At 39.0% G+C, this 21,614-nt stretch overlaps 1 protein-coding gene across 1 annotated transcript in view; it reads left to right on the forward strand.

The window, feature by feature from the left end:
- PLD1 (phospholipase D1) overlaps positions 1 to 21,614 on the forward strand; it is a 149,757-nt gene that overhangs the window by 40,527 nt on the left and 87,616 nt on the right. Inside the window, exons 5-9 of the mRNA XM_019624322.1 lie at positions 9,675 to 9,733; positions 11,002 to 11,094; positions 18,553 to 18,705; positions 20,104 to 20,253; positions 20,968 to 21,051. Of these exons, the coding sequence (XP_019479867.1) occupies positions 9,675 to 9,733; positions 11,002 to 11,094; positions 18,553 to 18,705; positions 20,104 to 20,253; positions 20,968 to 21,051 (539 nt within the window). The remainder of the gene's footprint in view (positions 1 to 9,674; positions 9,734 to 11,001; positions 11,095 to 18,552; positions 18,706 to 20,103; positions 20,254 to 20,967; positions 21,052 to 21,614) is intronic.

A 21,614-nucleotide genomic window follows, 5' to 3' on the forward strand; every position in this document is an offset into this window, starting at 1 on the left:
GATTGATTTCCTGATTTCTTCTTCTGATAGTTTATTATTGGTGTATACAAATGCAACTGATTTCTGAATATTAATTTTGTATCCTGCTACCTTACTAAATTCACTTATCAGTTTTAACAGTTTTTTTGTGGAGTCATTTAGATTCTCTATATATAGTATCATGTCATCTGCATATAATGACAATTTTACTTCCTCCTTTCCAATTTAAATGCCTTTTATTTCATTTTCTTGTCTGATTGCTGTGACTAAACTTCCAGAACTATGTTGAATAGAAGTGGCGAAAGTGGGCAGCCTTGTCTTGTTTCTGATCTTAAGGGGAAAGCTTTTAGCCTTTCCCCATTGAGAACGATGTTTGCTGTGGGCTTATCATATATGGCCTTTATTATGTTGAGACATGATCACAGTATTCCCACTTTGCTAAGAGTTTTTATCATAAATGGCTGCTGGATTTTTTCAAATGCTTTTTCTGCAGCTATTGATATGATCATATGATTTTTATTTTTCATTTTGTTAATGTGATGTATTATGTTAATTGATTTGCAGATATTGAACCAACACTGCATACCAGGAATGAATCCCACTTGATCGTGGTGTATGATCTTTTGAATGTGATGCTGCATTCGGTTTGCTAGTATTTTGTTGAGGATTTTTGCATCTGTGTTCATTAGGGTTATCACCTGTAGTTTTCTTTTTTTGTAATATCTTTGTCTGGTTTTGGGATCAGAGTAATAGTGGCCTCATGAAATGTGCTTGGGAGCCTTCCATCCTTCTGTATTTTTTGAAATAGTTTGAGGAGAATAGGTATTAATTCTTTTTTGAATGTTTTATAAAATTCACCTATGAAGCCATCTGTTCCAGGACTTTTGTTTTTGTGGAAGCTTGCTGATTACTGATTTAATTTCTTTGGTAGTAATCAGTCTGTTCAGAGTTTTTGTTTCTTCTTGGTTCAGACTTGGTAGATTGTATGCTTCTAGAAATTTATCCATCTCTTCCAGATTGTCAAATTTGTTGGCATATAGTTGCTCGAAGTATTTTCTTACAATTTTCTATATTTCTATGGTATCTGTTGTCACTTTTCCTCTTTCATTTCTGATTTTATTAATTTGGGTCCTCTCTTTTTCTTGATGAGTCTAGCTAAGGGTTTGTCAATTTTGTTTATCTTTTAAAAAACCAGCTCTTGGTTTCATTGCTCATTTGTGTGTGTGTGTGTGTGTGTGTGTGTGTGTGTGTGTGTGTGTGTATATATATATATTTAGTTTCAATTTCATTTCATTTATTTCTGCTCTGGTCTTTATTATTTCATTCCTTGTACTCCCTTTGGGCTTGTTTTGCTGTTCTTTTTCCAGTTCCCTTAGGTGAAAGATAGTCTGTTGATTTGAGATTGTTCTTGTTTCTTTATTTTTTATTTATTTATTTATTTTTTTAAAAGATTTTTATTGGGGAATTGTGGGGATGGGAACAATGCTGGGGAATTGGGGGAAGGGGAACAGACAAGTTGCTGCCCTTTTGTTCTTCAGCCTAGTTGTGGAGAACGTTGCTTCACTGGCCCAAGTTGGCACCATCATTGCGCTCTTCTCTGGCGAGGCAGTCTCTCACCGGCCATTGAACCGCCTCTCACAGCAGTGCACGCCAGTTGCTGGCCAGCCCCACTGCAGCATACACTGTCACCATGGCAGCCCATCTCCAGGTTGAGCTGTTGTTCACCATCTTAGCTGTAGAGAGTGCAGCGTCACTGGCCCTCATGTGGGATCTGAACCGGGGCCCTGCTGCTCAGAGATGGCGTCTCAAGCCAGTTCTTAACCAACACGCCACTTGGCTGGCCCCACTGTATGTCTTTTGATTGGAGCATTTAGCCCAGCGGTTCTCAACCTTCCTAATGCCGGGACCCCTTAATACAGTTCCTCATGTTGTGGTGACCCCCAACCATAAAATTATTTTCGTTGCTACTCTATAACTGTAATTTTGCTAGTTATGAGTCATAATGTAAGTATCTTTTTGTTTTCCGATGGTCTTAGGCAACCCCTGTGAAAGGGTCGTTCAACCCCCAAAGGGGTCGCGACCCACAGGTTGAGAACCGCTGATTTAGCCTATTCACATTTAAAGTGATTATTGGTATTTATTTATTATGCATATTTATTGCCATTTTGTTATTTGTATTTCTGATCTTCCTGGGTTAGCTTCTTTCCCCCTTTCTTCTGTTTAAAAAAGCCCTGTTAACATTTCCTGCAATGCTAGATTGGTGGTTATGAATTCCTTAAGCTTATTCTTTTCTGAGAACCTCTTATCTCTCCTTTGATTTTAAGTGATAGCTGTGCTGGGTAGAGCAATCTTGGTTGTAGGCCTTTATTTTGCATCACTTTGAATATTTCCTGCCACTCCCTTCTGTGGAAAAGTTAGTTGTTAGTCTTATAGGAGTTCCTTTGTATGAAAACTGCCGTCTTTCTCTTACTGCTTTTAGGATTCTGTCTTTGTCTTTAACCTTTCCATTTTTACTATGCTGTGTCTTGGTGTGGACCTGTTTGAGTTCAGCTTGTTTGGAACTCTCTGCACTTCCTGGGCTTGTATGTCGATTTCCTTCACCAGGGTAGGGAAGTTCTCAGTCATTATTTCTTCAATACATTCTCGATCCCTTGCTTCTTCTCTTCTCCTGCTGGTATACCTATGATGCAAATGTTGTTGAACTTGATGTTGTCCCACAGGTCTCTTAAACTATTTTCATTGTTTTTTATTCTTTTTTCTTTTTGTTGTTCAACTGGGTGATTTCTGCTATTTTCTCTCTAAATTGCTGATTCAATCCTCTGCTTCATCTATTCTACTGATGATTCCTTCAAGTGTTCTTCATTTCAGTTATTATATTCTTTAGTTTTAACTGGTTGTTTTTTTTATGCTTTCTCTATCCTTCTTTATGTCTGTACTAAGTTCCTTAAACATTCTTATCATCAGTGTTCTAAATTATGTAAGGTTGGATATCTCTGTTTCATTTAGTTCCATTTCTAGAGGTTTCTTCTGATCTTTTACTTGGGACATATTTCTTTGTTTCTTCATTCTGGCTGTCGCTCTGTGATTGCTTCGATGTATTAGATAGATTGCCTAGAAAAAAGGAAAAAAAAGGGGCAGGGGACTCTCCACCTGCTTTAATCTGCAGACCACTTGCTCAGCAATAGAGAGACTCTGGGCTACTCAGCACCAGCTGTTGGGGGGAAGGTCTCAACATGTCATGCGCCAGCCTCCCTCTCAGTCTTGCAGTGAGCTTCCCGCAATTAGCTGCTGTGTGCTCTAGAACCATGCTCACCACCAAAAATCCTCACAGGTTGTTGTGGGCTGTCTGCTGCTGCAAAAAACCCTCTGTGGCCAGCGGAGGTAGGGGCCAGGCACCAAGGGCTCAGGGTGCCCCCGGCAACATAGCTCTAGGTGGGCATGGCAGGACCCCAAAGCACCACAGGATGTGGTCAGTGGTCCCCACCAAGTCAGAGCAGCATGCACTTCTGCACTGGCAGCCAGCCCACACAAACTCGCCAGGAAAGCCCTGGCTGGATCATGCAGGTGCACGGCTCGCAGCACAGCACTCCCATGAAAACTCCCAGTCTCAGCCTGTCCCAAGTAGCCACTCGCAGATCAAACAGAGCAGATCAGTGCGGAGAGTGGGGACCCAAGGTGGCTCGTGCACTCCCACGTCTCAATGAACAGCCTGTTGGAGCCAGAGTGCGCCTGCCAGGTGGTTCCTTGGCTACGCAGCTCAAGCAGTGCGGAGGGTGGGGATCCAAGGTTGCATGTGTGTGTGCGCGCGCGCACACACACACACACACACACACACACACACTCACATTCACATTCACACTCACACTCCTGTGCCAATTCCACCAGACCAATGCGGTCCCAGACCTGACCCTCTGTGGGAGGGCCCGACCCTGAAAAAACGGTGCCCTCTTGTACACTGCTTGTGTGAATGCTCCACACCAGGGGAACAATGGTCCCCAAACCTGCAGCTCCCGTGCCAAAGGCACTCAGTTCAGTCCTTCCCCGCAGGCTCCTGGGCCCCGCTCACACAGCTACTCCCTCCACCAGGGACCGGTTGAGTGTTCACATGTGAGCGAGTCCGTGTGCTGGCTCCACTGGTTCTCTAGCCGCCCTCAGCCTCACTGAGTTGAGCAAAGAGAGTCCTCACTAATTTCTACTGCCAGCTATCATAGAACTCCTCTTCCCGGCAAAGTAACTCTGGGCTGGTGAGTGCGGTGTGGGGCCGGAGGGTCTCGCCCCCAACCGCAGAAGCCTCCCCACCACAGAGGTGTCCCTCACGGGGTTTGCCCTCTCTTGTCTCTGCCTCTCCTACCAGACTCGACGTGGCCTTCATTTAGAGGTTCAGTTCATCTAGTGTTCAGGGGACTTCTGAGGTTGAATGTTGTATAAATTATTTGTAATTTTGGTGTGATCTTGGGAGGCAGTTGGCACAGCGTCTGTCTATTCTGCCATCTTACTGGAAGTCTCTCCATTTTTTTACTTTTCTGCCTGCCTGTGATTTTACTTTTACTATTTCTTTTGGCTCTAGAACAGTACTTTCTGAGTTTAGTCTTCTCTTTCTGTGTACATTATCACATTTTGGATTCTAACGTTGATTAAAGAATGTTTACATTTTTAAAATGTTTATTTTAATTTCTTTTCCAATCATAAAAATCTTTCCAAAGTTGACTCATATTGTATTTTAAATTCCAAAGGGTCTTCTAAACATTTCCTTTGAAAGGGAAAACCTGGTTATAATTGACTGAGTATGTATGTCATACATATATGTGACTCCTCATTTTTGATGGCTGCTTAAATAAATCCTCCAAACAGTGAAACTCTCCAAAGTGATTCAAGCATAGGATACAGTTTGATCTATATTAATTCTCTAACATTATTTCCCTTTCATACTAAATGTAATCCAGCCTAGAGACTAGACTTATAGGCCTCTGCCTCATATTTGTGAAATTAGGTAGGCATACGTGTCTCTTTTGATAATTGTGAGAAGTATTAAAACTCCTGTCTGCAAAAAGCATATTGAAAGTTATTTTTATATAATCACATATAATTAATTAATTTTTTTGTGTTAAACCTGTTGTAAAGTAATTTGAGTCCTTAGGCCAATAGGATCATGGCTTAAAGGTCAAGGGGTCACATAGGATCATGTCCCTAATTTCAATAAAATTTCAGTGAAATTAGATAAGGACAGCTCTTTTTTCCTTCCTTGATATGGTCATTGGTTGGATTAGGAATTTCCTTTTTCTCCAGGAGTTTGAAAACTTTGTTTTTATGCCTTTTTTCCTCCCTGAGCTTCTGAAAAACAAAGTGTCCTAGTGTTTCAGTGGATTTAGATCAGGCAGTTCCCTCTGAGATCATTGGTAATTCATTCTGTTGTCTTGACTCATTTGTCAAATGGGGATAAATATAGTTGACATCTTCTTAAGGCATAAATATGTTTTTTAAAAAAGAAATATTTACTCAATTGTATAATAACATATAAAATCTCAAACAGGATTCCTTTTATACTCTGAATGGCATTGATGTTGGCTGTAGTACAAACCCACTAGTAACTGGAAAATGCTTATCTTCCAAGGAATTAAAAGGAGGAATCATTAGAAACAACAAGTGTACTTTTTCCCAGACTAAAAATTAAAATCTATGGAGCAAAATGCATAATTTCCAAAAGAAGGGCCCCAAGCTGATAGGATAATATTGCTAACTTAAACCATCTGATTCCTGTCACTCAGATTCCTCATCTTCAAGATGGGGATTAGCTTGAAATCACCTTCTTGGAGGTAAGGCATCCGAGGATAACATCCCACAGATCTATAACACTGAGTTTACCTCTCCCTTGCTTTACAAGATGAATAAATTTAGCTTGAGGGGAAGAGTGGGTAAAGATTAATAAAGATGAACATGGTGTTTCCTTTTCAGAGAAAAGCTGTACTGATTTAAACAACAGCATCTATACATTAAGGGAAGTGTTGTCATTCTCATGATTGAGTCTTAGAGTTGGGAATGTCCCTAGGCCTTGGTCCAGCCTCTCAGTTTCCTCCACAGATTTGCTGTCTTCTGTTTTCTCTGGAGCTGTGTTGTTTACCTAGAAGGCAACCTTTCCTGGAGTGGTTGAGCCCACCTCTTACCCTTACTACAAGGGCACTGCCCAACCCCACCTTCTTGTCTTCTTGCTTCTGAGAATTTCCCACTTGGTCACTTGCTTGAATTTTTGCTACCTCAAGAATAAAGGGGGCCTCTGAACAATCCCCTTTTCTTCTGATTTAAAGATGGGGGATAGAAGTGGTGTGTATGTGATTGCCAAGTAATTTCCAGGGCTTGTTGTTACCTACTGGGTTTCTTGCTTGTCCCTTGAAGTAGGAACCCTTTACTTCCCTGTTTCCTTAAAATTTATTTGTACTTTTCACAAGTTCCTTGGGGGAGCAGGGGGGTGGGGGTGGGGGAGGGAAGTACTCATTAGTACATTATTCAAGAGATTAATAAGCCCTATGGAATATTGTCAATCTAAAGTAATCATTAAATTCTTATTCCTGAAAATCACCTGCCCAAAATGCAGAATGGAATTCTTTCTTTTCTTTTCTTTTCTTTCTTTCTTTCTTCCTTCCTTCCTTCCTTCCTTCCTTCCTTCCTTTCTTTCTTTCTTTCTTTCTTTCTTTCATTGCAGGTGGACAAAAGTAAACAGAAATAGTCTCAGATATAGAGGAAAAACTGATGGTTGCTAGTTGGGAGGGGTGTTGGGATGAGGGAGAAGGTGAGGGGATTAGAAAGCACAAATTGGTGACCACAGTATTGCCATGGGGATATGAAAGATAGTTTGGGAAATATAATCAATAGTGTCGAGAATGGAATTCTTAATACTGAAGATACACTGAAATGTTTGGATAACACAATCTTTGTTAAACTTCAAATTGTATTATTTATGTTTGCTTCTAATGGGTTGTCAGAAAAGTCATGATGCATTTTTGCAATGAGAAACATAGAAAAAATATGTCATGACTTTTCCGACAACCCAATAAATTAACCCTGCCACATTTACTTTCAATCTAATATGGATAAATCTATATTAGAATATTTATTGCCAGAGATTTTTCTTTTTCTCCATAATAAGGATAGTTCTTTCTTGAAATCTTGCTTTAGTCAAACTTTACTAAACCATTAGGGTAATTTAAAATTTCATATTAATGTACAACTTTAAATTGTCTGCATTGCTAATGTATATTTAATTTAGATGAGATTCTTTATGCTTAGAAATTTTGTTATGATAGTCTAAAGTTATGGTTTCTGAATTATTTTAAAGAATATTTGTTGTCAACTATTGGATGAAAAGAGCTATTTGAATAAGAAAATATCCAGATATTAGATAAGTGGTTTTTTTTCGATATTAGCTTTTTATTTCCTAGTCTCCCATTCAACTGTTCTGTGACATTGCAGAAATTAGTCACACCTCTGTAGTAATTTCTTCCAGTGTAAACCAGGATTGACATTTTCTTTCTGTTCCCTAGAGATAAAATGAGAGCTGTGGCTTAGGATTTTGAAAGACTTTGGATTCAATGGCTCAAAGTCTGCAGTGTCACTTCTAATATATGTTCCTACATTTTCCAATTAGAAAGCATTTCCACAAATCAGATTTAAAAAATGCATAGTACTGAATCACCATATTTTATATAAGAAATGAAGTGTAAGGACCTTGACTTTTAAAATCTTTGTAAAAAATTCAGTGTGAGAATATGTTTGGTTTGGGATATTTAAGTCTTTTTGAATTTTAAATATTTCCTCAAATAACCCTAAGAAAGAAATGCAAGCATTTAATTGGGCTTCATAAGGATTGACAGCTCTGAGAGATTTGTAATTTTTTTTCACAAGGTTAATATTAGGTATTTCCAATCACATATAAAAAGTTGAAAGGAAAACTTTTGTTTCATTTTATTAGTCCCATTTATAAGCCCAGGTCAAATACTGTTTCCTCTGAGATGTCATCATATCAGCTAGGAAGTGGTTACTCTGTCTGTATAACTACTCTCACATGTAACTGTTATGGTTCTTCCCACAGAACTTGGTTGACGTGGAGTGTTTTCCATGTCTGATCTCTTCTCTGCTTCCTGGTGCCAGGAGCATATATGTTTTGTCTTTGACTTTTCTAGTAAGGCTGTTAGTAACATGGTCTAAGACCATAGGCAGGTCTGGGCTTACTGTGGCTGCTTTTAAAGCTGTAAATTGGAAGGAAAATAATGTCTAACTATAGATGTTTCAAAGAGTACAAGAGGTAAAACTTCTGCATATGCTAAGAATTACTTTAGGTTTGCCATTGGTTGGTTTTCCCCTCTGTGCCTCCACGTTTTCATCTAGTGCTCATCTAGCTAGAATTAAAGTCGCTCAATTTGAGTAAGATAAATGTTGAATGAATTTTTACTTTTACAGCTTAGTTTTGAGGATACTCACTGGTCTGACCTGCTTCTGAATCTACTCCTTGCTAATTTTGTCATCTTGTACAATTTACTTAACTTTTCTAAACCAGAGACTGGTAAACAATGGCCCACAGACCAAATCCAGCCCACTGCCTGTTCCTGTATGGTCTGTGAGATGAGAATAGTTTTTACATTTTTAAATAGTGAAAAAAATCACAAGCAGAATAATATTTCGTGACATAAAAATTACATTTAATTCATATTTTAGTATGCATAAAAGTTTTAATGGAACATAGCCATGCTTATTCATTTATGTATTATCTATGGCTGCTTTCATGCTACAATAGTTTAACTACATGATTCACAAAGCCTAAAATATTTACTGTCTCTTTGCATAGAAAGTTTGCCTACCCCTGCTCTAAGCCTCTGTACAATATGAAAAATAGCACCTATTTCAGAGAAGTTTGAGATTACATGTGAAAAATGCTTAGTACAAGGACAACAGATACTAAACATTCAGTAAATATTAGCTATGGATGGTGTTATAATATTTATTATTTTTAATCTTCTCATAATTTATATAGTGATGCTGTACCAAAAATTCTCTTGATACTCACTAAAAATATAATTACTTTTATATTATACTTAGATATAATTTAATTTAGTTTTAATTTACTATGTTTGTATTAGACTATTCTGGTACTCCTGATGTTCAAAGACCTCCCCACTTTCCCCTCAACCTACTTTGCCATTTAATTTTCCATCACTCTCCTTCATCTGACTCACTGTAGTCTGACTGTACATCCACTAACCTTGTAAAACCTTTCCTGTTCTATGTCCCCCTTCATCTCCCATTGCCACATGCCAAGTCTAGTCCATCTTCCAAACCTGGCAACAACATTACTCTCTTCACACAATCTTTTATTATTTGTGTGTACACCAAGCCACACAATCCCCCTTCCCCAACAACAAAAACCAACGCAAATGCAGTTGGAGAGTCAATTCTTTCTCCACGACCTTCTGCATTTTGTCTCTCTATCTTAGAGCACACATCACTTTCTTGGTTGTGCTTTAATTATATACTTCTAATCTATACTCTTTCCAGGCAATACCATTATTATTGATCTGTGTAGCCTGTAGAGTACCCCAGATGTGTTTACACATAGCAATACTGAGAATGTGTTTTTTTTGAATGCGTGAATTTCCCTTTTTTTTTTTTCTGACTTTTTAAAGTATGGATTTTTGGCCTCTTTTCAGACAGAATTCCTTGCTATAAGCCAGCTGTCTTTCATCCATGATTTGGGACCAAAGGGCATGTAAGTTCCAGTGTTGGATCTTTAAAGAGAAGTGTGAAAATTAATAAGCACTAACATTTGATTTATGCCATGATGGTGGAAATCACCTGGTTTTATTGCTAGCTTCTTTTCTCCCCAACAGAATCAGAGCAACTCAGAGGCAATCTATTTATACAAAACAAAGTATCTTGCTACATTAAACAATGATAGCAACTGTTCCACCCTCTTTCTTATGTGCTTACAGCACCGGTTTCCTCTAACCCAACAGTTGGAATGTTTAATACAGGTAGTAAATATGATGTTTGGGAAAATGCATTAAAAAATCAAACATATTATACTGTATATTTGAAAGTTGCTAAGAGGGTAGATCTTAAAAGTTCTCATCACAAGAAAAAAAAATCATAACTGTGTCACAATGGATGGTAACTAGATTTATGGTGATTGTTTCACTTTATATACAAATATCAAATCAATATGCTGTATACCTGAAACTAATATAATGTTATATGTCAATTATATTTCAATTAATCAAACATACAAGGTCCTTTGTAATCACTTATAAAAGTTAGCTGTTTATCACTCATTTTCCTGACTAAAAATAATACTGTGTAAAATGTTTGTTATCTAACAAGACTGAAATTTACTTAATGATTATTTTGCTTCAAAATATGAAAGCCTGATATTATAAAGAGATTAACATTTTTAGTAAAGATCATTGTTAGTAGTTGTTTTAAAATATGTCTTTTGTTTAGCCATTATTATTGTTATTTCTTTTCACATCTTTCAAAATCAAGATCTTTTTCTTTCCAAAGCTAGTAGCTTTGCTTTACTTTCTTTGGCATGGCTTGGTCCTAGAATTGTTAAGTGAAAGGATATAGAAATGGTTTGGGATTCCTGGGGGAGCACCTCCTATGGTCTCAACAGCAGCTGAACCATCCCCATGCAGGCACTGTATGGGGTCTTTTTTAAGCTATTGACAGTGATGAGGGAATGCTCTGCATTTATAACCAGAAGCCAGGATTTGAAAGGTCCTGCAGTATGCGCAATAGAATTATGCTGCCCCCAATGCCAACAGGTCTACATTTGACCACAGTGCTTCAAGGATTAGCTGCTAGAGTACTCAGCTTAGCAAATATGATACTGACCTATTTGAGAGTGAAGAAGGAAAGGTTAGGAAGGAAAGTCATTTGAGGATGTAACCGTTTATTTAGTCCCCAGTTAGAAGGCTGTATCAGCTAAGAGTGAGTTGCAGATTTGAAGATGATCGGTTGATTTGATGTCCGTTTCAGAGAAGGCATGATAATGAAAAGATCCGGGGGACACAGGATACCAGGTTTGAATTGCTGTGGTCATGGAAGAGCCTGCTACCGGTGGTCAAAAAGGTAGGACCTAGGAGTTTTGTGTTTTAATAAACTGGATATTTGGGGAGTTTTTACATACTAGTTTTAAATTAAATTATTAAAAATCAATTATAATTCCTTTGAAAGTCATAGCAGAGAGAATTTTAAATTATGTTAAGTTTCAAGTTTCAGCATCCATTTAAACATTCTTCTCACACCTGGACTTGTAGGTAGAGTGTGTAAATTATATTAGATACGTAAAAACCCAGTGGGCCACAGGACTCAAAAATTGGTCAGCCAGGAACATATACAGATGGCCAATAAGCACAAATAAATATGCTTGGAATTGAGTCACTAGTCATAGGGAACTATTGGGTCGTCGGGAAAGTCATGATGCATTTTTGCATTGAAAAACATAGAAAAATACGTCATGACTTTCCTGACGACCCAATATAAACCAAAACCACAGTGAGATAGAACTTCACACCCACTGGATGGCTAATGATAAAAAAGATGGACAATAACAAGTGTTGCCAAGGATGTAGAAAAATCGGAACGCTTATACATTGCTGATGGGAATGTGAAATGGTACAGCCACTTTGAAAAACAGTGTGATGGTTCCTCAAAATGTTAAACACAGAGTTAACATAGGCCCCAGCAATTCCACTCCTATGTGTTTACCCAAGAGAATCGAAAAAATATGCTTATATCAAAACTTATCTATGAGTGTTCATAGCAGAATTATTCAGAACAGCCAAAAAGTGAAAACAACCCAAATGTCCATCAACCGATGAGTGGCTAAACCAAAGGTAGTGTATCCACACAGTGGAATATTATTCAGCTATAAAAAAGGAATGAAGACTGCGAATGGGTAGTGGTTTTCTTTCTGGGTTAATGAAAATACCTGGAATTAAGTGGCCATGATGGTTGCACAGTTTTGTGAATACATTAAAAACCATTGAATTGAACACACTTAAAGGGTGAATATTATTGTATGTGAATTATATCTAAATAACATTTTTAAACTTTTTTTTTAAAACTATGATCCCAGATAGATTTTTTTTTTAATTGTTAGTTTCAAGTGTACAGAACAATGCAATAGTTACCCTTTTCACCCTCACAAAGTAACAACCCCCCTTCCCCAAAGGATAGAAGAAATTAGAAGGAAAAGATCAAAAGATTAAACTAGAGAAAATCAAAAATTTCTGTTATAAAGAACAATTTTACTAAAATAAAAAGGGAAATAATATACTATAAAATACTTGCTTTCAAATAAACTTATGGAACTGATATAAATGTCCCATAAACCTGGGATATACATAACATCACAGGAAATTCAGACACTCCCACTTGAGGTATCGGCCCACCCTCTCCCACCCGCACTGTAGAACCCCGGGAGTACTCGGAACAAATGCCAAGCCAGGAGAGGAATGGAGTGGACGTCAGCCTGCCAGCACTTGCTTCCTGCCCTCACCATGCCTCTCCGGGAGGCTGGTCTTCCCCACGCACTGGGGCCCTGGTGCGCGTTCCTCCTGAGCGCTCCTCCCCAGTCCTCATCTTTCCCTCAGGTAGCTGCTGCATGCTACCGGCCAGGCTTTCGACTGCAAGCACCTGCGAGTCTTTGACTAAAGGCTTGCTCTGCGCTGCCTGTGTAACAGAGCAGGCCGGAAGTGTTCACAACCCCCAGGAGCAGCTGTCAGCCAAAAGCTGCCCATCACCCTTTGGGTGGGATGATCCTGCCGCAAGGTTTACGCTGTCTCCTGGAGCTCCCAGCCCAACTGCCCACAATAAAGCGCACGAAAGCTCATTCTTCATGGCCCCCTTCCTTGCTTTCCTTCCTGTCCTTCCCTACCCATGCTCCCAGTAAGCTCCCTAGTAAGCCCCTTTAGAAACTGCTGTCACTTACATCCTTGTCTCAGAGTTGACTTCTGGGGCAACCTAACCTAGGACATCTGAAGAAATGGAAGCCTCGGTCTGGTCCAGTCAGTCATTTATTGAGCGTCTAATGTTTGTCACGTTGTGTATTAGATGCTGGGAAAACAGTGTGAACAAAACCAAGTCCCCCGCCCTCACGGAACTCGATTAGAGGGGAATGGAGGCAATGGTGAAGCTGCCAAACAGTGTAAATGATATCAGTGCACGTGGTGACAGAGCTTTGAGGAACAACAAGAGGGCAATAGGGTAGTGAGGGACTTGAGGACTGGAGAGGGTGGCTTTAACTCCAGGAGTCAAGCAACTGATGTTTGAGTGATAACCTCTATGAGAAGGGACAGCCAGGAAAGATGGGGGAAGACTTTGTTATAAGAAGGAAATACACCTACCTCCCTTTTCAACTTTGGATTAAATCAGGCTTCAACCAGGATAATCTAAAAATATACGATCTTCCCTGTAATAAAACATGTCATCATTTGAAATACATAAATCTTTCCATGAAGATTGAAATCCTGGTTCCATATTAGTTATTATTTCTTGAATCACATTTGCGGGATATAAAATATCAGTACCAATAAATATAAGATATATTATAGCTGATGAATTAGTTTACAAAGTTTCCCACAGTAGAAGACTATTGGTATCTAAATGGGAGTTACTTTTTAAGGATGACACTCACTCCTAACTCTCTTTTTTATTTTTGTATAAAATGAAAAACATTATACTGTATTTCCCCATGTATAAGATGGTCCCATTTATAAGACACACCTTAATTTTGGGGCCCAAAATTTGAAAAACAATGTATTACAAAAAGTTATTGAACTCAAGTTTTATTTATCATAAAATTCATACAACTCCTCATCACTGTCAAAACTCCCAACCATTAGCTTGTCCTCATCTGTGTCTGAAGACGAATCACTGTTCATATATCGCCTCATCCTCAGTTCCATCTATGGCACTATATAAGACACACCCAGTTTTTAGACCCCAATTTTTTTGAAAAAGGGTGCATCTTATACATGGGGAAATACGGTAATCACTTTCTTATTTGTTTTGTATTGACAAATCGAGATAAGACAAACAGGGGCAATCAAACTTTCAATCAAGTCTCATAATGACCTTGTCTCAGGGACAAGTAAAAGGAGAAAAAAAAAAAGGGCAAACAGCTAACATTTCTTCCTGGTAGTCCACCTGGGTAGTGGACTAGATGATAAGTTTCCTATCTCAAGTAATGTCTTAAGAGGAAGAGATGTCTAGATTTTAAGAAATACAGTTAGCATTTACTGAACTATGAGCTATCCCAAGAATTAAAATTTTTAGATGGTGACAATATCTAAATTTCACTTACTCTGGGACCCATTTGTGCAGCTATTATTTAGGTAAGAGAGTTGCTTTGCCAGAAGACTTGCTCGGGGCTGCTGGATGATTATTCCAGGCCCTGGGTAGACACCAGTGGACATGCGCTCATGGTTCTTACTTTCTAGTGGAGGAGACAGATGATAAAGAAGCAGTCAAATAAATAATGCCAGATAGTCCTGTGAAAAAGGTAAACATCATGGATGGGGGGTGGGGTGGGAACAGCTTTTTTAGGTGGAACAGCTGGGGAGTAGCCATCTCATTTCTGTTGCTGAACAAGACTATAGCCTATTCAGAGCCTGTGTGCAAATTAGAGGCCACCCTTTGGGGGCGGGGACATTTAAGTGGAGGATTGATAGACAGGAAGGGACCATTTATGGGAGGATCTGGAAGAAACAATTTCTAGGCAGAAGAATAGCGAATGTTGAAGCCCTGAGTAGATGAAGCTTGGCAAGTCTGAGGAGTAGCTCTACCAGGGTGGTGGGAGAGAACAGTAGGAGGTGAGGTTGAGAAGGGGATGGCTGGCCCACCTGCATTTTAATGTCCCGGCAGGAGGCATCTTGCACTAAACCAGATCATAATCTCACCTGGTTTAGAACAAGAATATTCATAAAAGTTCAGATTCACTGGTGCCAGGCACTGTGCTACACAATGTGGGACTAGAATCGTCTCAGTTAATCCACACAAACACGTAGCAGGTGGGAATTGTTGTTACCCTCATTTTATGGACTTAGACTTTAGGCCGAGTTGCCCAAGTTCACACCATCAGACCACTGGCAGAGCTGGAATGCGAGCATAGAGAGGCTGACTTGAAGGCAGGTGCTTAATCCCTGTGCAGCCAGTGCTGACTGCAAAATGCTGCTTGATAGATCCCTTTCTTGATGCATATCCTCTCACTAAAGAAAAAAAAAATCTGTTGATAAAAGAGAGAAGGAGAAGAAATAAGAACAGTGTTAATGATTGGCATAATTAAGAAGCATTTTAAATAAAGGAGTCAGCTTACCCTGGTAGCTAATGACTGTGAAAAAGAACCTCTCATCATTGTCAAAACAGAAACTCTTATCTGTTGTGTTCAGCCTTTAAATCCAGCTGTGACTACGAAACAATTCCATATTTCTAGGCTGCCACATCTTGGAGGAGCAAGAGAGGAACCATTCACATAGCTACCACCTGAACGGTGCTCCCTAGAGTTGAGCAGTGTCCCAGCTGAGCAACACACCCAGCTGTCTCATTTCTGTTGGTGAACGAGAGTGTTCATAACCTATTCAGAGCCTGTGTGCAGATTAGAGGAAATTGCCCCTTCCTGCAGGATGATACACCAGTGCCTTCCGTCAGTGGCATCCATGTGCAAGGCACATCTGCACAATGGTACCTGGTGGCTTATTCCTGGGGACACGTTTCGCAGCCCTTGGTGCGGGTAGTTGCGCCACGAGTCTGTGCTCTCAGGAGCATTTTTGAGATTGGTTTTGTAATGGCGACAATGGGAACTCTTGTACCTGGATATGGGTCGGTCCATTGTCACCCCACACTGTTGTCTCTGGCGTGCAGCTCTGGCAGGCACCAGCTCTGATGCCATGCAGGTATCCTGGACTTGCAGACAGGCAAGTTCACAAGTGTGGAATGTTGGACGTTCTTTTCAGCTTGGCCTGCCAGCTGTGGTTTTCAAAGCCTGGGCCTCCTTCCCAGTCAGCAATATAGCAAACCAGCACCGGGGGCCTGTGCCACGTCGTCCGCACTCCAGCTTGCTTCAAAGTCAAGCTGAGAAAAGGAACAGCAGCTAAAGAAGGAATGTTAACCGATATGCGATCCATCTACTCTCTTTTATCCTGTACTGAGTTTTATTAATAGGCAGCTACATGTCTGGACTCATAACTCAGCCACGGCCATTAGAATCACTGAGCTACCATTTGATATCATGGTCTTGGCATTTATATTAAGCAATGTTATAATCATTCTTATAAAATGTATAATTTTTGCATTTGCTGAAAATTATTGAGAATTTTATCCATTTGTTTAGTTGCCTTATGTGAGGTCCCAAATAAGAAACTTCCTTTGGATTTTGATTTTTGGGGAGGAGGTCTCTTTATTTCTTGAATTTATTCATTTGCGAAGAAAAAATCAGAAGCTCAGACCTACATTAGTGTGCCATCACCATAATTATATTAGCATGGTGGTCAGGGATTTGCTTTCTGTGACCTTGATTTTTTCCTTTTTTTAACCATATCACATGTATGTCTTCTACTGGAAGTTACCCTAAGTCCATCCCATTCCCTTTTATTGGAAAGGAGATAGCCTATATTTAAAATAAAATAAATAAAAAAATGAAATGAAACTGTGTGGAAATCAATGTAGATTTGCCTATATTAAATCCCAAATTATGAAGCCCCTAAAACATCATGTGATTAGCAATTTCAGTAAATATTTATTATAGATTTCTTTTCAACGCTGAGTTTCCATGTTACATTTGCAATATTATTAATACTTCATTTATGTTCAGGTGGCCTGGCCTTACTATTCCATAATGTGCTTTACTTTGCCTAATATGTGATATAATATGCCCATTGTTACTTTACTCAGATACTGACTGAGTCATTTGATCACTACACAATTGCAGCTAAATATGAATATATGCATGGTGTTATATGCAGCAAGACAAAGTTGCCATTTGTTATCGCTTTATATCGATCCTGTCTTCTCTCTCTTGCTCTTCCCACTGTCAGTGTCATGCTTATCATCTACACCCTTACTACTCAAAGTGTGGTCCTAGCATGGGCAGCGCCTCTGAGCTTGTTAGAAATGCAGACTCCCAGGCCCTGGCCCAGACCTACTGAATCCGAATCTGCGTTTTGACAGGATCCTCAGGTGATGCACATTCACAGGAGAGGCTGAGGGAAGCTGTTCTGCATCACTGCCGTAGCTTGCTCACCTGCCACACTACACCCCTCTTTCTCCTTTGTACCTTTCTTTCTGAAACATCGTTCCGGTGATATTATTGTCCTATTGCCTTGGCAGGACATAAGGGTTCCCTTATTTAATAGGCACCTTGGTGTTTTTTGTTAAGAACACAGATTGGCAAGCCTTTTTAATGGATCGTTGGTGGGGCCTGGGAACCTATACGTTATTGTTAACAAGCATCTAAAGAGATCCTGGTCATCGGGTAAGCTTAGGAAACATTGGTTCCATGATATAAAACCAGCCTCCGCGGCTTGGCCTCCAGACCCTCCTCAACGCGGCCTTTGCCCATGTTCCCTTCCTACTCTCCCTGAGACCCTGGCCTCACCAAACTTTCTCCCAACACAAGCAGCATCTCCACACCTTAGAGCCTCTGCTAACTCCTTCCTGCATGTGGGATGTCACCTTGGCCACCTGACTTTGGACCCTCCACGATGGGGCCCTCCTGGCCTTGCTCAGAGGCCGTCTCCTCAGGGGGATGCCACTAGCTCATTCTCTTAGAACTGAGGGCTTCTTCTGCCTTGCAACCATTGATGTTTGCTTTTCTCACTTAGTACCTCTCCCATTCAGCATACAATTATCATGGCTTGTGCCGCACTGGCCTAGTAAGATCCTTTGAGAACATGTGTGATTTATCTTTGAGCTGTTTCTACCTCTTCCCTAACTCCTAGCTTATCACTGTACTTTTCCATTATGAATCTCTTAAATACATATTGAACTGAATGGAAATATACTTTGGAGATATTGTGTCCCATTAAGCATCATTTATTAATGCTCCCTCAAACTACAAATAACTTGAAATGAACAGCAGATTCTATGGAGTATTGGATGCTTCCTAGATTTTTTTTTAAAGGGGGGATTTTACTTATTAAGAAGCTTTTTGCCTCTTCTATGATAGTTTAATTTAGCAAACACTAACCCATTCCGTTCTTCCAACAGTGGGGGCTCCTGCTATATATCCCGTGAGTGCCACCTGCCAGTAATCAAGGGCATTCTTCCAGGCTTTGCCATTAGTGTTTAAAAAGCATGAATTGTTAGGAATTGCTTGGTGACAGTACTTCTTAGAAAAACAGCATAGAAAGGTTTTGGATTGATTTTCATTTCACAGTGATTAAAAATAAATAAATAAATCCCCTATGCAAAAGATAAACTTATGTCTACCATCTGCTAGTGTATTTTCTTCAGATTTGTCATATAATTTGTTCTTTTTTGTTTCAGTAATTCAGTGCAACTTGAAAAATACTTATTATCTTCTCACAGGTGGTTGATAGTGAAAGATTCTTTTTTACTGTATATGAAACCAGACAGTGGTGCAATCGCCTTCGTCTTGCTGGTGGATAAAGAATTCAGAATTAAGGTGGGGAGAAAAGAGACGGAGACGAAATACGGACTCCGAATTGATAACCTTTCAAGGTAGGAATTTCCAATATTTTAAAAAGTAAATATTGTGGGTAAAAATAATATTTTTACTAAAATCTCTTGAAAACAAAGTTTTTCTCCCAACCTGAAATGAAGGAGGAAGGAAAATAATTTAAATGTTTGAAAATTTTTTATTTAGCACTTATCCTCAATCAAAAGTAATGAAACTACTTTTTCCTTGTAATAGAATTTTAAGGATAGACTATCCTTTGTGCAATAGTCAGAATAAACTCTTCTGTGTATTGATATATGCCCATTTTAACAAAATTGACTACTTAATGATATCATTTGGCCAAACAGACAAATTAAGGAGGGATAGCTCACATTTTTAAAAAATAAAATTTTACTTTATGAATTGATATCTTTTAATGAACAAAACACTTAAAAAGTGATTTGATTTAGAAAAATTCTGTTTACAGACAGATTTTAAGAAAGATACCTTGAAAGGATACACAAGGGTACATTTACTATAGATTTTATTAGTAGTATGTCTGTGTGTTGATATATATGTTTTTTTCTTTGTTATATAGTTATATATGTGTGCCTTTCTATATACATTTGTCTCTGTAAAGTTCAGCCTCATGTATGTGAACATATATATGTGTGTGTATATATATACACATTTCTCTGTTTACTCACATTGAGATACACACACACACACTCTTAACTAACTACGTTTGCATGGATGTGAGTGGGTGTATAAAAGATTTGGCACTTCCTCATCTCCTTTGATAATGGAACCTTCAGGATTGGTTTTCAGAAATGCAAAGGTGCTGCCATTAAACCTTCCTCCTGGTGCTGCATTTTTGCTTTGTGGAGGGCCATAGAAATCAGGCCACAATTCTCACTGGTCCCTAACAGACCCTGGACCAGTCTTTGGGATCAGGAGGCTGGAATAGACCAGTTTGCTTGGCTTTGGTGGACTCAGAATAGGGAAGGGATTACTCTGCTAAAGCACAATCAGTATAATGTTTCCAGAAGCCAAGGGAATGGACACCATGGAGTAACTAGGGAAATTACAGGAGCCAACAGCTCTCTAACCCCGAGACATAGGACCTCACCTTATACCTCTTTCATTACCCTCCTCACAGCCTAGCACAGCTGCAGTACCTATACAAAAGGTACTTCCTTTTGTGTGTACCTTTACACATGTTTGTATTAGTAAATAAGTAACCTGAAAATTTATTTTTGCTACATTCACTACATTTCAAAATCCTGCCAAACATTTTTAGAAGTCTGCTTTTATGATATAAGTAAGATGCACTTTGCTTAAAAATTTTCAACTATGTTTGCCATACCAAAACAGAACAGGACATGTTTAATTCTTAAATTTGTTTAAAGAGACAGAACACAGATTGACCATTCTCTTCCACATTTTGCTTTTCTTTGAAGGACGCTTATTTTAAAATGCAACAGCTATAGACATGCTCGGTGGTGGGCAGGGGCTATAGAAGAATTCATCCAGAAACATGGCACCAACTTTCTCAAGGATCATCGATTTGGGTCATATGCTGCTATCCAAGAGAACACTTTAGCTAAATGGTAAGATCTTTTTGCTCTAAGACTGTCAAGGTAGTCATAGCATCTAATATTACAGTGATCTAAATTCACCTAGAATCCATTTTCAAAGCTGTGAAAAGATAAAATGCAGTATACTTAACAAGGGCCTTTCTTTATAGGACTATCTGAGCACTGATTAGTGTCCCAATTTTTGTTTTTAAGATGCTTTACAGTGAGCTTTAGATAGCGAGCTTTAGATTTTGAAGTTTGATTTTAAAAGCCAACTTTATGCATTTTCTTAAAGATGCAAATGGAAGGTTTATTTAAGTCATTTGCCATAACTGAAGAAAAATAATTTATTTGATAAATGTTTTTGTTTGTTGGTTGGTTTTTAAATAAAATCATGCTTAGCAACTCGTGAGTTGGAAACTGGTCTGTTTTCAGTCTCAGAAGAACAACTATGTGTGAGTTCAATGGGCTGGGAGAATTCAGCCAACCCCCATATGGTAATGAGACCAATGGATGTGTTGTTCTCTCAGCAGGAAAGAATTGGGTTGCATACTTCTAGCTACTTACTGTACTTCCTACATAGCAGATGGAAGGTGCTATTTTCAGTCCTTGTTTTCCAGTTACACAAAGTAAACTGGTGGTTGTGTAGAGACTCTGGGCAGTAGCTTCCATCTTTGGCTTTGATAAAAGATATGTGTCATCGTCTTTTTTTTTTCTTTCAACAACAATAAAACCCTTGTTTTTCAGGTATGTTAACTCCAAAGGATATTTTGAAGATGTTGCAAATGCAATGGAAGAGGCAGAAGAAGAGATTTTCATCACAGATTGGTGGTTAGTATCTGTGCATGGGGATTGTGTTTGGAGGTCTCCATGTTTAGAAATGCACAGCAGTGTTACGCTGCCAGAATCATACATTATGAAAACCAGCAGTACCTGCAGATGGTTTGACCAAAGTCTCAACCAATTAATTCTAATAGCCTCCAGTGAAAGGTCTTTTCAAAACACTTGGCATCCAAATATAGTCTTACAATATTTAGCTTGAACAATTTTGTATTTGCCTTTCTATTTAGAAGCAGACACCCAATATTCATTTTAATAAAGATTATGTTGCAATGCAAATACAGTTGTAGAGCTAATGGAAAATAATCTTCCGTGAGTAGTCTTTCCTCATTTTGTCCTATCTGTCACCAGGGCCAGTGAATATACTTCTTTGGAATTGTCCCTTTGAAATTGGAATAGTTCCATTTGCCCATGGCTGTTAAAATGTCCTTGGTAATGACTAGGTCTGGTCAGCTTTTTTGGAGATACATTGGGTTTCAATTCTCTGGCCCCCTTTAAAAACATCCATGAGCATTATGATGCTTATTAAAGTGACTAGAAGTCTCATATCTAAA

Source organism: Hipposideros armiger, unplaced genomic scaffold (genome assembly GCF_001890085.2).
Source record: "Hipposideros armiger isolate ML-2016 unplaced genomic scaffold, ASM189008v1 scaffold_584, whole genome shotgun sequence".
Lineage (NCBI taxonomy): Eukaryota > Metazoa > Chordata > Mammalia > Chiroptera > Hipposideridae > Hipposideros > Hipposideros armiger.